Source organism: Panulirus ornatus, chromosome 21 (assembly GCF_036320965.1).
Source record: "Panulirus ornatus isolate Po-2019 chromosome 21, ASM3632096v1, whole genome shotgun sequence".
NCBI lineage: Eukaryota > Metazoa > Arthropoda > Malacostraca > Decapoda > Palinuridae > Panulirus > Panulirus ornatus.
In genome coordinates, this window is record NC_092244.1 from 27,832,728 (window position 1) to 27,848,208 (window position 15,481).

Genomic DNA, 15,481 nt, shown 5'->3' on the forward strand with positions numbered 1-15,481 from the left:
CTTAGTTCTCACCAACCTCCAACAGCCAGGATCGAATCCAGGCCCTTGTGTGGCGATCATAGCCTATCGGTAGCGCTCCCGCCTGCTACACAGGGGTCCCGGGTTCGAACCTGTCTGTTGGAGGTTGGTATGCTTTATGAAAGTGCGCGTTTATATGCATTTTGTTCGTGTGTGTGTGTGTGTGTGTGTGTGTGTATATATATATATATATATATATATATATATATATATATATATATATATATATATATATATATATATATATATATATATATTTTTTTTTTTTTTTTTTTTTTTTTTATACTTTGTCGCTGTCTCCCGCGTCTGCGAGGTAGCGCAAGGAAACAGACGAAAGAAATGGCCCAACCTCCCCCCCATACACATGTACATACACATGTCCACACACGTGTATACATACCTACACAGCTTTCCATGGTCCACCCCAGACGCCTCACATGCCTTGATTCACTCCACTGACAGCACGTCAACCCCTGTATACCACATCGCTCCAATTCACTCTGTTCCTTGCCCTCCTTACACCCTCCTGCATGTTCAGGCCCCGATCACACAAAATCTTTTTCACTCCATCTTTCCACCTCCAATTTGGTCTCCCTCTTCTCCTCGTTCCCTCCACCTCCGACACATATATCCTCTTGGTCAATCTTTCCTCACTCATTCTCTCCATGTGCCCAAACCATTTCAAAACACCCTCTTCTGCTCTCTCAACCACGCTCTTTTTATTTCCACACATCTCTCTTACCCTTACGTTACTTACTCGATCAAACCACCTCACACCACACATTGTCCTCAAACATCTCATTTCCAGCACATCCATCCTCCTGCGCACAACTCTATCCATAGCCCACGCCTCGCAACCATACAACATTGTTGGAACCACTATTCCTTCAAACATACCCATTTTTGCTTTCCGAGATAATGTTCTCGACTTCCACACATTTTTCAAGGCTCCCAAAATTTTCGCCCCCTCCCCCACCCTATGATCCACTTCCGCTTCCATGGTTCCATCCGCTGACAGATCCACTCCCAGATATCTAAAACACTTCACTTCCTCCAGTTTTTCTCCATTCAAACTTACCTCCCAATTGACTTGACCCTCAACCCTACTGTACCTAATAACCTTGCTCTTATTCACATTTACTCTTAACTTTCTTCTTCCACACACTTTACCAAACTCAGTCACCAGCTTCTGCAGTTTCTCACATGAATCAGCCACCAGCGCTGTATCATCAGCGAACAACAACTGAACCCTATCCAGGCTCTCTCATCCCCAACAGACTTCATACTTGCCCCTCTTTCCAAAACTCTTGCATTCACCTCCCTATATATGTATATATATTATATATATATATATATATATATAATAAATATATATATATATATAATATATATATATATCTATATATATATATATAATAATGTAAACACCTGTAATCAGAGTGTGTATATAGAGTGATATAAAACACCTGTAATCAAGTGTGTATATAGAGTGATATAAACACCTGTAATCAAGTGTGTATATAGAGTAATATAAACTCCTGTAATCAGAGTGTGTATATAGAGTAATGTAAACACCTGTAATCAGAGTGTTTATAAAGAGTAATATAAACACCTGTAATCAAGTGTGTATATAGAGTAATATAAACACCTGTAATCAGAGTGTTTATAAAGAGTAATGTAAACACCTGTAATCAAGTGTGTATATAGAGTGATATAAACACCTGTAATCAGAGTGTTTATAAAGAGTAATGTAAACACCTGTAATCAAGTGTGTATATAGAGTGATATAAACACCTGTAATCAAGTGTGTATATAGAGTAATGTAAACACCTGTAATCAGAGTGTGTATATAGAGTGATATAAACACCTGTAATCAGAGTGTGTATATAGAGTAATGTAAACACCTGTAATCAGAGTGTTTATAAAGAGTAATATAAACACCTGTAATCAGAGTGTTTATAAAGAGTAATGTAAACACCTGTAATCAAGTGTGTATATAGAGTGATATAAACACCTGTAATCAGAGTGTGTATATAGAGTAATATAAACACCTGTAATCAGAGTGTGTATATAGAGTGATATAAAACACCTGTAATCAAGTGTGTATATAGAGTGATATAAACACCTGTAATCAAGTGTGTATATAGAGTAATATAAACTCCTGTAATCAGAGTGTGTATATAGAGTAATATAAACACCTGTAATCAGAGTGTGTATATAGAGTGATATAAACACCTGTAATCAAAGTGTGTATATAGAGTGATATAAACACCTGTAATCAAAGTGTGTATATAGAGTGATATAAACACCTGTAATCAGAGTGTGTATATAGAGTGATATAAAACACCTGTAATCAGAGTGTTTATAAAGAGTAATATAAACACCTGTAATCAGAGTGTGTATATAGAGTGATATAAAACACCTGTAATCAAGTGTGTATATAGAGTGATATAAACACCTGTAATCAAGTGTGTATATAGAGTAATATAAACACCTGTAATCAGAGTGTTTATAAAGAGTAATATAAACACCTGTAATCAAGTGTGTATATAGAGTAATGTAAACACCTGTAATCAAAGTGTGTATATAGAGTAATGTAAACACCTGTAATCAAAGTGTGTATATAGAGTAATGTAAACACCTGTAATCAGAGTGTTTATAAAGAGTAATATAAACACCTGTAATCAAAGTGTGTATATAGAGTAATATAAACACCTGTAATCAGAGTGTGTATATAGAGTGATATAAACACCTGTAATCAGAGTGTGTATATAGAGTGATATAAACACCTGTAATCAAAGTGTGTATATAGAGTGATATAAACACCTGTAATCAGAGTGTGTATATAGAGTGATATAAAACACCTGTAATCAGAGTGTGTATATAGAGTGATATAAACACCTGTAATCAGAGTGTTTATAAAGAGTAATATAAACTCCTGTAATCAGAGTGTTTATAAAGAGTAATATAAACACCTGTAATCAGAGAGTGTATATAGAATAATGTAAACACCTGTAATCAAGTGTGTATATAGAGTAATGTAAACACCTGTAATCAAGTGTGTATATAGAGTAATATAAACACCTGTAATCAGAGTGTTTATAAAGAGTAATGTAAACACCTGTAATCAAGTGTGTATATAGAGTGATATAAACACCTGTAATCAGAGTGTGTATATAGAGTGATATAAACACCTGTAATCAGAGTGTGTATATAGAGTAATGTAAACACCTGTAATCAAAGTGTGTATATAGAGTAATATAAACTCCTGTAATCAGAGTGTGTATATAGAGTGATATAAACACCTGTAATCAAGTGTGTATATAGAGTAATATAAACACCTGTAATCAAGTGTGTATATAGAGTAATATAAACACCTGTAATCAGAGTGTGTATATAGAGTAATGTAAACACCTGTAATCAAGTGTGTATATAGAGTGATATAAACACCTGTAATCAGAGTGTGTATATAGAGTGATATAAACACCTGTAATCAGAGTGTGTATATAGAGTAATATAAACACCTGTAATCAGAGTGTGTATATAGAGTAATGTAAACACCTGTAATCAGAGTGTGTATATAGAGTAATATAAACTCCTGTAATCAGAGTGTGTATATAGAGTGATATAAACACCTGTAATCAAAGTGTGTATATAGAGTGATATAAACACCTGTAATCAGAGTGTTTATAAAGAGTAATATAAACTCCTGTAATCAGAGTGTGTATATAGAGTGATATAAACACCTGTAATCAGAGTGTTTATAAAGAGTAATGTAAACACCTGTAATCAGAGTGTTTATAAAGAGTAATGTAAACACCTGTAATCAGAGTGTGTATATAGAGTAATATAAACACCTGTAATCAAAGTGTGTATATAGAGTAATATAAACTCCTGTAATCAGAGTGTGTATATAGAGTAATGTAAACACCTGTAATCAAGTGTGTATATAGAGTAATATAAACACCTGTAATCAAAGTGTGTATATAGAGTGATATAAACACCTGTAATCAAGTGTGTATATAGAGTGATATAAAACACCTGTAATCAAGTGTGTATATAGAGTGATATAAACACCTGTAATCAAGTGTGTATATAGAGTAATATAAACTCCTGTAATCAGAGTGTGTATAAAGAGTAATATAAACACCTGTAATCAGAGTGTGTATATAGAGTGATATAAACACCTGTAATCAGAGTGTTTATAAAGAGTAATATAAACACCTGTAATCAAAGTGTGTATATAGAGTAATGTAAACACCTGTAATCAGAGTGTTTATAAAGAGTAATGTAAACACCTGTAATCAAGTGTGTATATAGAGTGATATAAACACCTGTAATCAAAGTGTGGTATATAGATAATATATATATAATATATATTTATATATTATATATATATATATTATATATATATATATATATATAATTTTATTTTTTATTTTATTCACACATTCGTTCAAGCTCCAGGATTTTTCAGCCCCCTCCCCCACCCTATGATCCACTTCCGCTTCCATGGTTCCATCCGCTGCCAGATCCACTCCAGATATCTAAAACACTTCACTTCCTCCAGTTTTTTCTCCATTCATACTTACCTCCCAATTGACTTGACCCTCAACCCTACTGTACCTAATAACCTTGCTCTTATTCACATTTACTCTTAACTTTCTTCTTCTATACACTTTACCAAACTCAGTCACCAGCTTCTGCAGTTTCTCACATGAATCAGCCACCAGCGCTGTATCATCAGCGAGCAACAACTGACTCACTTCCCAAGCTCTCTCATCCCCAACAGACTTCATACTTGCCCCTCTTTCCAAAACTCTTGCATTTACCTCCCTAACAACCCCATCCATAAACAAATTAAACAACCATGGAGACATCACACACCCCTGCCGCAAACATACATTCACTGAGAACCAATCACTTTCCTCTCTTCCTACACGTACACATGCCTTACATCCTCGATACAAACTTTTCACTGCTTCTAACAACTTGCCTCCCACACCATATATTCTTAATACCTTCCACAGAGCATCTCTATCATCTCTATCATATGCCTCCTCCAGATCCATAAATGCTACATACAAATCCATTTCCTTTTCTAAGTATTTCTCACATACATTCTTCAAAGCAAACACCTGATCCACACATCCTCTACCACTTCTGAAACCACACTGCTCTTCCCCATGAAGTCTGTTGTGGATGAGAGAGCTTAGGAAGTGAGTCAGTTGTTGTTCGCTGATGATACAGCGCTGGTGGCTGATTCATGTGAGAAACTGCAGAAGCTGGTGACTGAGTTTGGTAAAGTGTGTGAAAGAAGAAAGTTAAGAGTAAATGTGAATAAGAGCAAGGTTATTAGGTACAGTAGGGTTGAGGGTCAAGTCAATTGGGAGGTAAGTTTGAATGGAGAAAAACTGGAGGAAGTAAAGTGTTTTAGATATCTGGGAGTGGATCTGGCAACGGATGGAACCATGGAAGCGGAAGTGGATCATAGAGTGGGGAAGGGGGCGAAAATCCTTGGAGCCTTGAAGAATGTGTGGAAGTCGAGAACATTATCTCGGAAAGCAAAAATGGGTATGTTTGAAGGAATAGTGGTTCCAACAATGTTGTATGGTTGCGAGGCGTGGGCTATGGATAGAGTTGTGCGCAGGACGGTGGATGTGCTGGAAATGATATGTTTGAGGACAATGTGTGGTGTGAGGTGGTTTGATCGAGTAAGTAACGTAAGGGTAAGAGAGATGTGTGGAAATAAAAAGAGCGTGGTTGAGAGAGCAGAAGAGGGTGTTTTGAAATGGTTTGGGCACATGGAGAGAATGAGTGAGGAAAGATTGACCAAGATGATATATGTGTCGGAGGTGGAGGGAACGAGGAGAAGTGGGAGACCAAATTGGAGGTGGAAAGATGGAGTGAAAAAGATTTTGTGTGATCGGGGCCTGAACATGCAGGAGGGTGAAAGGCATGCAAGGAATAGAGTGAATTGGATCGATGTGGTATACCGGGGTTGACGTGCTGTCAGTGGATTGAATCAGGGCATGTGAAGCGTCTGTGGTAAACCATGGAAAGCTGTGTAGGTATGTATATTTGCGTGTGTGGACGTATGTATATACATGTGTATGAGGGTGGGTTGGGCCATTTCTTTCGTCTGTTTCCTTGCGCTACCTCGCAAACGCGGGAGACAGCGACAAAGCAAAAAAAAAAAAAAAGAAAAAAAGATATATATATATATATATATATATATATATATATATATATATATATATATATATATATATATATATATATATATATATATATATATTTTCTTTCTTTTAAACTTTTCGCCATTTCCCGCGTTAGCGAGGTAGCGTTAAGAACAGAGGACTGGGCCTTTTTTGGAATATCCTCACCTGGCCCCCTCTGTTCCTTCTTTTGGAAAATTAAAAAAAAAAAAACGAGAGGGAAGGATTTCCAGCCCCCCGCTCCCTCCCCTTTTAGTCGCCTTCTACGACACGCAGGGAATACGTGGGAAGTATTCTTAATCCCCTATCCCCAGGGATAATATATATATGTATATATATATATATATATATATATATATATATATATATATATATATATATATATATATATATATATATATATATATATATATAATTCATACTTGCTGCCTTTATTCATTCACCCCGCCACACATGAAATAACATCCCCCTCCCCCCGCACGCGTGCGAGGTAGCGCCAGGAGAAGACAACAAAGGCCCCATTCGTTCACATTCAGTCTCTAGCTGTCGTGTAATAATGCAACGAAACCACAGCTCCCTTTCCACATCCAGGCCCCACAAAACTTTCCATGGTTTACCCCAGACGCTTCACATGCTCTGGTTCAATCCATTGACAGCACGTCGACCCCGGTATACCACATCGTTCCAATTCACTCTATTCCTTGCACGCCTTTCACCCTCTTGCATGTTTAGGCCCCGATCGCTCAATATATATATATATATATATATATATATATATATATATATATATATATATATATATATATATATATATATATATATATATATATATATATAAATGACAGTGTTCGTTAAACACTGTCATTTAAGACTACGTTGACAGCGTTCAACGCTGACATTTAACATATCGTGTGGTCGACGTTTAGAACTTCCATTTAGGTAAGTCCATGTAGCCAAATTTGAACGCTGAGTTTTGCAAATATCTTATCAATATTCAGCACTTACATTTAGGAGTATCTTATCAATATTCAGCCCTTACATTTAGGAATATCATATTAATATTCAGCCCCTACATTTAGGAATATCTTTTCAATATTCAGCCCCTACATTTAGGAATGTCTTATCAATATTCAGCCCCTACATTTAGGAGTATCTTATCAATATTCAGCCCCTACATTTAGGAGTATCTTATCAATATTCAGCCCTTACATTTAGGAATATCTTATTATCAATATTCAGCCCTTACATTTAAACATCTTTAGTTAGTGTACAATGCTATTAAAACATCTATATTCATCACACACAATTTTTGACACCAACATTAAAACGCTGCAGTTTAAACATTTATAGTAAATGTATGAAACAATTAAAAGATTATAGCCAACATTAAGCCCTATCATTTAAACATCTGAAATTAACATTCAAAACTGCCACGTGAAAACCTGGAATTAACATTCCCTTTGTCGTTTAATTACCTGCCGTCCATCAGATGTGTTCAACATTTTAACAAATTCTAACATTTGTAATCAGCATATGACTATCTGCAGTTGTTTAAAACTCGCGTGTAAACATGTGCAATTACCATTTCCACTGTTGTTTGAGACCATGCACTCACCGTCCACAGTTGCCATTGAGACATCATATGTGTCTAACATTCAGCAGAGTAAAGTCAACACCTGTAATCAGAGTGTGTATATAGAGTAATATAAACACCTGTAATCAGAGTGTGTATATAGAGTAATATAAACACCTGTAATCAAAGTGTGTATATAGAGTAATGTGAACACCTGTAATCAAAGTGTGTATATAGAGTAATATAAACACCTGTAATCAGAGTGTGTATATAGAGTGATATAAACACCTGTAATCAGAGTGTGTATAAAGAGTAATATAAACTCCTGTAATCAGAGTGTGTATATAGAGTGATATAAACACCTGTAATCAAAGTGTGTATATAGAGTAATGTAAACACCTGTAATCAGAATGTGTATATAGAATAATGTAAACACCTGTAATCAGAGTGTTTATAAAGAGTAATATAAACACCTGTAATCAAAGTGTGTATATAGAGTAATATAAACACCTGTAGTCAGAGTATTTATGAAGAGTAATATAAACACCTGTAATCAAAGTGTGTATATAGAGTAATATAAACACCTGTAATCAGAGTGTGTATATAGAGTGATATAAACACCTGTAATCAGAGAGTGTATATAGAGTAATGTAAACACCTGTAATCAAAGTGTGTATATAGAGTAATATAAACACCTGTAATCAAAGTGTGTATATAGAGTAATATAAACACCTGTAATCAGAGTGTTTATAAAGAGTAATGTAAACACCTGTAATCAGAGTGTGTATATAGAGTAATATAAACACCTGTAATCAGAGTGTTTATAAAGAGTAATGTAAACACCTGTAATCAGAGTGTGTATATAGAGTGATATAAACACCTGTAATCAGAGTGTTTATAAAGAGTAATGTAAACACCTGTAATCAAAGTGTGTATAATCGTAGAATTATCTTGAACACCTGAAGAAGGCGTTAAAGGCTTTTCGACGTGGTTATGTCTCGACGTTCACGGCCTTAACGACACTGATATCTAATAACCCATAAACCCTAGATAACGCACCAATCAACGAGACGTTTAATGTTGCTACCTCAACATCTGTCTAGTTAACATTCTGTATATCCAGGCGACTAATGTTTGGTAATGTCATACCACAATGGCACTCAAACATATGTGCTTCACATTCGTCACCGCATTCCCTGTACTCCATATACACTGTCCAAACATCCGTGTCTTGCATTCCACATCGTCATTCACACACACACACACACACACACACACACACACACACACACACACACCTGTCATAAGCGCTGAAGACCACTATCTAAACATCTGTTGTAGTTGTTTCGTCCCATCATTTAAAATAGTTGCCATTGTCAGTTTTCAGCACTTGCCATATAATCGTCTGTTGTTCATCAAACTCCATCGATTAAAACATCTCTGTTCAGAATGCATCACTTTTAGCGTATATGTGATCAGCCTTCACTACTGTTAATTGAACCTTAGTAGTAAAACATTAGCCATCGTCAGTTTTCAGCACTTGCCATATAATCGTCTGTTGTTCATCAAACTCCATCGATTAAAACATCTCTGTTCAGAATGCATCACTTTTAGCGTATATGTGATCAGCCTTCACTACTGTTAATTGAACCTTAGTAGTAAATGTCAAAGGAGTTGTAAACACGCTCAGCACAGTTACTTAGATGTTCTCTGCAGTAAACATTCAATACTGCTATTTAAACACCTGAAATCGGCCCTCGACACATCCCTTGAAACCTCTGTGGTCAGTTTCCAGCTTTATCTAAACATATGTAGTCAACGTTCAACATTTCCAGTAAAATGTTTATAGTCAAAGCACATTCTCTCATCTAAACACTCACAGTCAACGCTCAAAATTGTCATTTAAACGCTCACAGTCAGCGCTCAAAATTGCCATGTAAACACTCATAGTCAACGCTCAAAATTGCCATTTAAACACTCACAGTCAACGCTCAAAATTGTCATTTAAACACTCATAGTCAACGCTCAAAATTGCCATTTAAACACACAGTCAACGCTCAAAATTGCCATCGAAACACTTACAGTCAACGTTAGAATTTTCCATTTAAACACTCATAGTCAACGCTCAAAATTGCCGTTTAAACATCCACAGTCAACGCTCAAAATTGCCATTTAAACATCCATATTCAACGCTCAAAATTGCCATTTAAACAGTCAACGCTCAAAATTGCCATTTAAACACAGTCAACGCTCAAAATTGCCACTCAAACACTCACAGTCAACGCTCAGAATTGCCATGTAAACACACAGTCAACGCTCAAAATTGCCATGTAAACACATATAGTCAGCGTTAGAATTTTTCCATTTAAAAGCCTGTATAGTCTTATGTTCAGTAGTGTCATGTGGCTAACCCGAGCCAGCTCCTACAGACACTAACAGTCGTGTCTACCGGCAGGTGGAGAAGGATTGGCGCTGCAGATCACAGGGATCCGCGTACCGACCACGGCCATCAGCGGAGACATGGTGACCCTGTCGTGCTCCTTCCAGCTCGACGGCGACGAACTGTACTCCCTCACTTGGTGGAAGGACGACAAGATGTTCTTCAACTACGTGCCAAAGAACGCACACCCCAAGTCCGTGTATGCCACGCCCGGCATCACTGTCGACGTGAGTTGCGACAGCGTCTGTAGGTGTCGATCAGGAATATCTTGTGGGTAGTGGGGGGACATGAGGAGGCGGGTGGGAGAGTGTCGATCAGTGGGCAGTGGGGTGAGTGGGGGACATGAGGAAACGGGTGTGAGAGTGTCGATCAGTGGGTATTGGAGTGAGTGGGGGACATGAGGAGGCGGGTGGGAGAGTGTCGACCAGTGGGTAGTGGAGTGAGTGGGGGACATGAGGAGACGGGTGGGAGAGTGTCGATCAGTGGGCAGTGGGGTGAGTGGGGGGACATGAGGAGGCGGGTGGGAGAATGTCGATCAGTGGGTATTGGAGTGAGTGGGGGACATGAGGAGGCGGGTGGGAGAGTGTCGACCAGTGGGTAGTGGAGTGAGTGGGGGACATGAGGAGGCGGGTGGGAGAGTGTCGATCAGTGGGTAGTGGTGTGAGTGGGGGACATGAGGAGGCGGGTGGGAGAGTGTCGATCAGTGGGTAGTGGTGTGAGTGGGGGGACATAAGCAGACGGGTGAGGGTGGCTCTAATAGACATAGAATTTTCATATTCCATAAGAACTTAAGTTCAGATATATGTCTAATGAAGGGAAACCAGAGGGCTGGGGGGTAGTTTGAAGGGTTTGTCTGATGAAGAAGATGTGGACTTTGTCCAGAGAACAACACATGCATTAGCTACGCCCACGGAGCGAGGGACTCTCTGCTTGGATAAATAGCACGTAACTCTGTGGCTCGGAAAGTGGAGAGAACTTTGTTGTTTATGGACAGGATAATAATAATAACAAGGATAAAGTTAGTGATAATGATTATAATAATAATTTTCCGCGTCTATGTGTGTGTGTGTGTGTGTGTGTGTGTGTGTGATCAGAAGACTTTGACCTCATCCGTAATGGTGAGGTCGAAGGACAGTGATATAGATGGTGAACTGATGGGTTGAAATGATAATGGCCTTAGCAGTGAAGATGAGGGTTTAGTTGGGATGTCGTGATGCCCATTGCAGTGAAGATGAAGGTAAGGTGTAGATGGTACTGCAACGAAAATGAATTTGTAGTGAACATGAGGGGTTTAAGTGATGATGATGGTGCAGTGAAGATGAGGTCATGGTGAAGATAAGGGTGCAATGAGGATGACCTCTTATACTTAACCCCAAAATGACCCCAGCTAGATTGAACCGAACAGTGAATAAATGTAATGATTTAATAATAATGAAATCAATGATGATGATGATAGACAATAATCATAAGATAACGATAATGATAAACAAAAAATCATGGTTGTAACAAAGTCCGCTGCTTCAGGTACAGATACACTGGCCATGGACCCTATCCTTCGACACTTGCCAGGGATGCGAGACACACAAAATAGCTAGAAATTGGTGATTCAGGTACAGGGGGAGGTGGGTACATGGCTTACACAGAGGCCAGCACATTGTGGCGCGGAACCTAACCTGAAACTTGAAGCCGGAGACTTGCCTGCCAGGTATATTAATGGTTCATATGTTGGCTCGAACCTGGCGGATTACATACTAGCCAGGGACTTGTGGTTGATGTGATAATCAGGAAATTACATTTTAGTCACCAGCCAGGGACTTGTGGTTTATGTGATAATAAGGAAATTACATTTTAGTCACCAGCCAGGGACTTGTGGCTTATGTGATTATCAGTAGATTACATTTTAGTTACTAGCCAGGGACTTGTGGCTTATGTGATAATCAGGAAATTACATTTTAGTCACTAGCCAGGGACTTGTGGCTTATGTGATAATAAGGAAATTACATTTCAGTCACTAGCAGGGACTTGTGGCTTATGTGATTATCAGTAAATTACATTTTAGTCACTAGCCAGGGACTTGTGGCTTATGTGATAATAAGGAAATTACATTTTAGTCACTAGCCAGGGACTTGTGGTTTATGTGATAATCAGGAAATTACATCGTAGTCACTAGCTAGGGATTTGTGGTTTATGTGATAGTCAGGAAATTACATTTTAGTCACTAGCCAGGGACTTGTGGTTTATGTGATAATTAGGAAATTACATTTTAGTTACTAGCCAGGGACTTGTGGTTAACGTGATAATCAGGAAATTACATTTTAGTCACTAGCCAGGGACTTGTGGTTTATGTGATAATAAGGAAATTACATTTTAGTCACTAGCCAGGGACTTGTGGTTTATGTGATAATAAGGAAATTACATTTTAGTCACTAGCCAGGGACTTGTGGTTTATGTGATAATAAGGAAATTACATTTTAGTCACTAGCCAGGGACTTGTGGTTTATGTTATGATCAGGAAATTACATTTTAATCACTAGCCAGGGACTTGTAGTTTATGTGCTAATTAAGAAATTACATTTTAGTTACTAGCGAGGGACTTGTGGTTTATGTTGTAAGCTGGGGAAGCTGTGGGTCAGACACTGGTCTGCTACGTCTGGTGTGCCATATACTTGTTCGGTACAGGTGTTTGAAGTGTTTGCCAGGGACCTGTGCCTTCGATACTGGTCAAGTCCTTGTGTTTCAGTCACTGGATGAGGGACCTGTTGTTCAGATGCTGACGAAGAACTCGTGGTACAGACGTTGGAATGGACGTTCTGGTCATATGATACCCAGGGATATTTATGATCCAGAAAATAACTAGGACTTTGTGGTAAAAGTGCTGGTCAAGGATTTGTTCTTCAGAAAACGACTGTTTTGTGGCGCGGGTTACATACTGGGCAGGGACGTGTGGAGGAGTTATTCAGGGAACAAGGACTTGTGAATCAGGTACCACCCTTGGATTTAGGGCTTATGTATTGCTCAGGGACTTGTGTTTTTGCAGGGTCGCCAGAGACTTTCAAGGCCCAGGTAGAAGCCAGGGAGAAACTGAACAGCAACTTGTGGTTTAGGTGCGACACTGGACCTTCAAACTTACAATCAGGCCTCTTACGTGTGATCCACATACGTGTTTGGTCAGATACTAACCCCTGTCTTGTGGTCTGTACAATGTCCATGAAGTTGTGATTCGGTTATTAGCCACGACGTCATGCACTGGCCAATGTTTTGATGTCCTCATGATGGCTGTGAACCTGTGGTTTACATGTTAGGCAAGGATTTGTGGCTTAAAAAGTAGCCAAAGACTTTCGATTCAGATAATGGACAGGAACTTGTGGTTCAGACTGTAGCAAAGAATGGTTTTCACTCCACTACAGGACAGGGACGTTTTATTCAGTATACTAGGGTTAAGGTAGAAGCCAAGAAGCCAAGGACGAGGGTTTTAGATACTTAACTGTTCTTTAGATTCAGATATTAATGGCCAGGTTCTTCTGCTTTCAGTGCTGGCCAGAGACTTGTGGTTAAGATACTGGCCAGGGACGTGTGGCACAGATGATACCCAAAGACGTGTGGTTTAGGTAATAAGAGCAATCTGTGATCCAGTACTGACTAAAGTGTTTTGCTCAGAGACTAGCTAAGGGTTTGGAGTTCATTTAATCATAGACGTGTGATTCACATAGTAAGAGAGATCTATGATTCAGTTCTAACTTGGGTTTTTTAGCTCTGAAACCAGCTAGGAAATTAGGGTTCAAGTAGTAGCCAGTAAATTGCAATTCAGTTATTGGCCAGAGATTTTATTATTGAGATACTGACCACTTTACTGTAACACAGGTATTGATATGTGGTGCGAATAGTGATGATATGGAGTTTGTATGCTGGCCGGATTGATCTTAGCCATTGTGGGTCGGATACTGGTCAGGCAATTTGGAGATCAGGTATTTGCCAGATGATTTAGGTTTAGACACGAACTAGTGACTTGTGGCTCAGATATTGGGTTGGGGTTGAAGTTAATATATGCTGGGCAGGAACTTGTGGTTCAGATACAAACCAGATGATTCTGTTTTACGAAGATCCATCCACTCGTAATACACATTCATACACATATATGCACATACATGTATATATACATATATGTACACATACATACATATGCATACAAATACACATACATATATAAACGCATGTGCATATTCATACTTGCTCGCCTTTATCCATTCCCGGCGCTACCCTGCCCCAGAGGAAATAGTATCGCCACTCCCTGCGTCAGCAAGGTAGCGCCAAGAAACATACTAAGAAAGGCCACATCCGCTCACATCCATTGCCAAGCTATCATGTGTACTGCATTTATGGATCTGAAGAAGGCATATGATAGGGATGATAGAGAGGCTTTGTGGAAAGTCTTAAGAATGTATTGAATGACGTTTCTATCAAAGGTGTAAGGCATGTGTACGAGTCGGAAGAGAGGAGAGTGATTGGTTCCCAGTGAAGGTCGGTCTGTGGCAGAGGGTGTATGATGTCCCCATGGTCATTAAACTTGTTTGTGGATGGCATGGTTAGGGAGGTAAATGCAGGAGTTTTGGAGAGAGTGGCGAGTATGCAGTCTACTGGGGATATATACGCGCAGACACCGCAAGGGAAAGTAAACACGAGGATCCTGAGCGCTTTCGTGTATAACATCTTCAGAGGACTAGTTTCATCAAGTAGTCCTCAGAAGATGTAGTAATACACGAAAGCGCTCAGGATACTCGTGTTTCCTAAAGCTAGTAGTGTTTCTGCATTCATGAAGTCACGTTTGTTGTGGTTATATATATATTATATTTTTTATTATACTTTGTCGCTGTCTCCCGCGTTTGCGAGGTAGCGCAAGGAAACAGACGAAAGAAATGGCCCAAACCCCCCCATACACATGTATATACATACGTCCACACACGCAAATATACATACCTACACAGCTTTCCATGGTTTACCCCAGACGCTTCACATGCCTTGATTCAATCCACTGACAGCACGTCAACCCCGGTATACCACATCGCTCCAATTCACTCTATTCCTTGCCCTCCTTTCACCCTCCTGCATGTTCAGGCCCCGATCACACAAAATCTTTTTCACTCCATCTTTCCACCTCCAATTTGGTCTCCCTCTTCTCCTCGTTCCCTCCACCTCCGACACATATATCCTCTTGGTCAATCTTTCCTCACTCAT

The 15,481-nt window shown here is 38.8% G+C and overlaps 1 protein-coding gene across 4 annotated transcripts in view; it reads left to right on the forward strand.

The window, feature by feature from the left end:
• Positions 1-15,481, forward strand: part of LOC139756427 (uncharacterized) — a 414,929-nt gene that overhangs the window by 346,753 nt on the left and 52,695 nt on the right. For all 4 annotated transcript variants that reach the window (XM_071675860.1, XM_071675862.1, XM_071675861.1 and 1 more), the window contains one exon: positions 10,265-10,476. In XM_071675860.1, the coding sequence (XP_071531961.1) occupies positions 10,265-10,476 (212 nt within the window). The remainder of the gene's footprint in view (positions 1-10,264; positions 10,477-15,481) is intronic.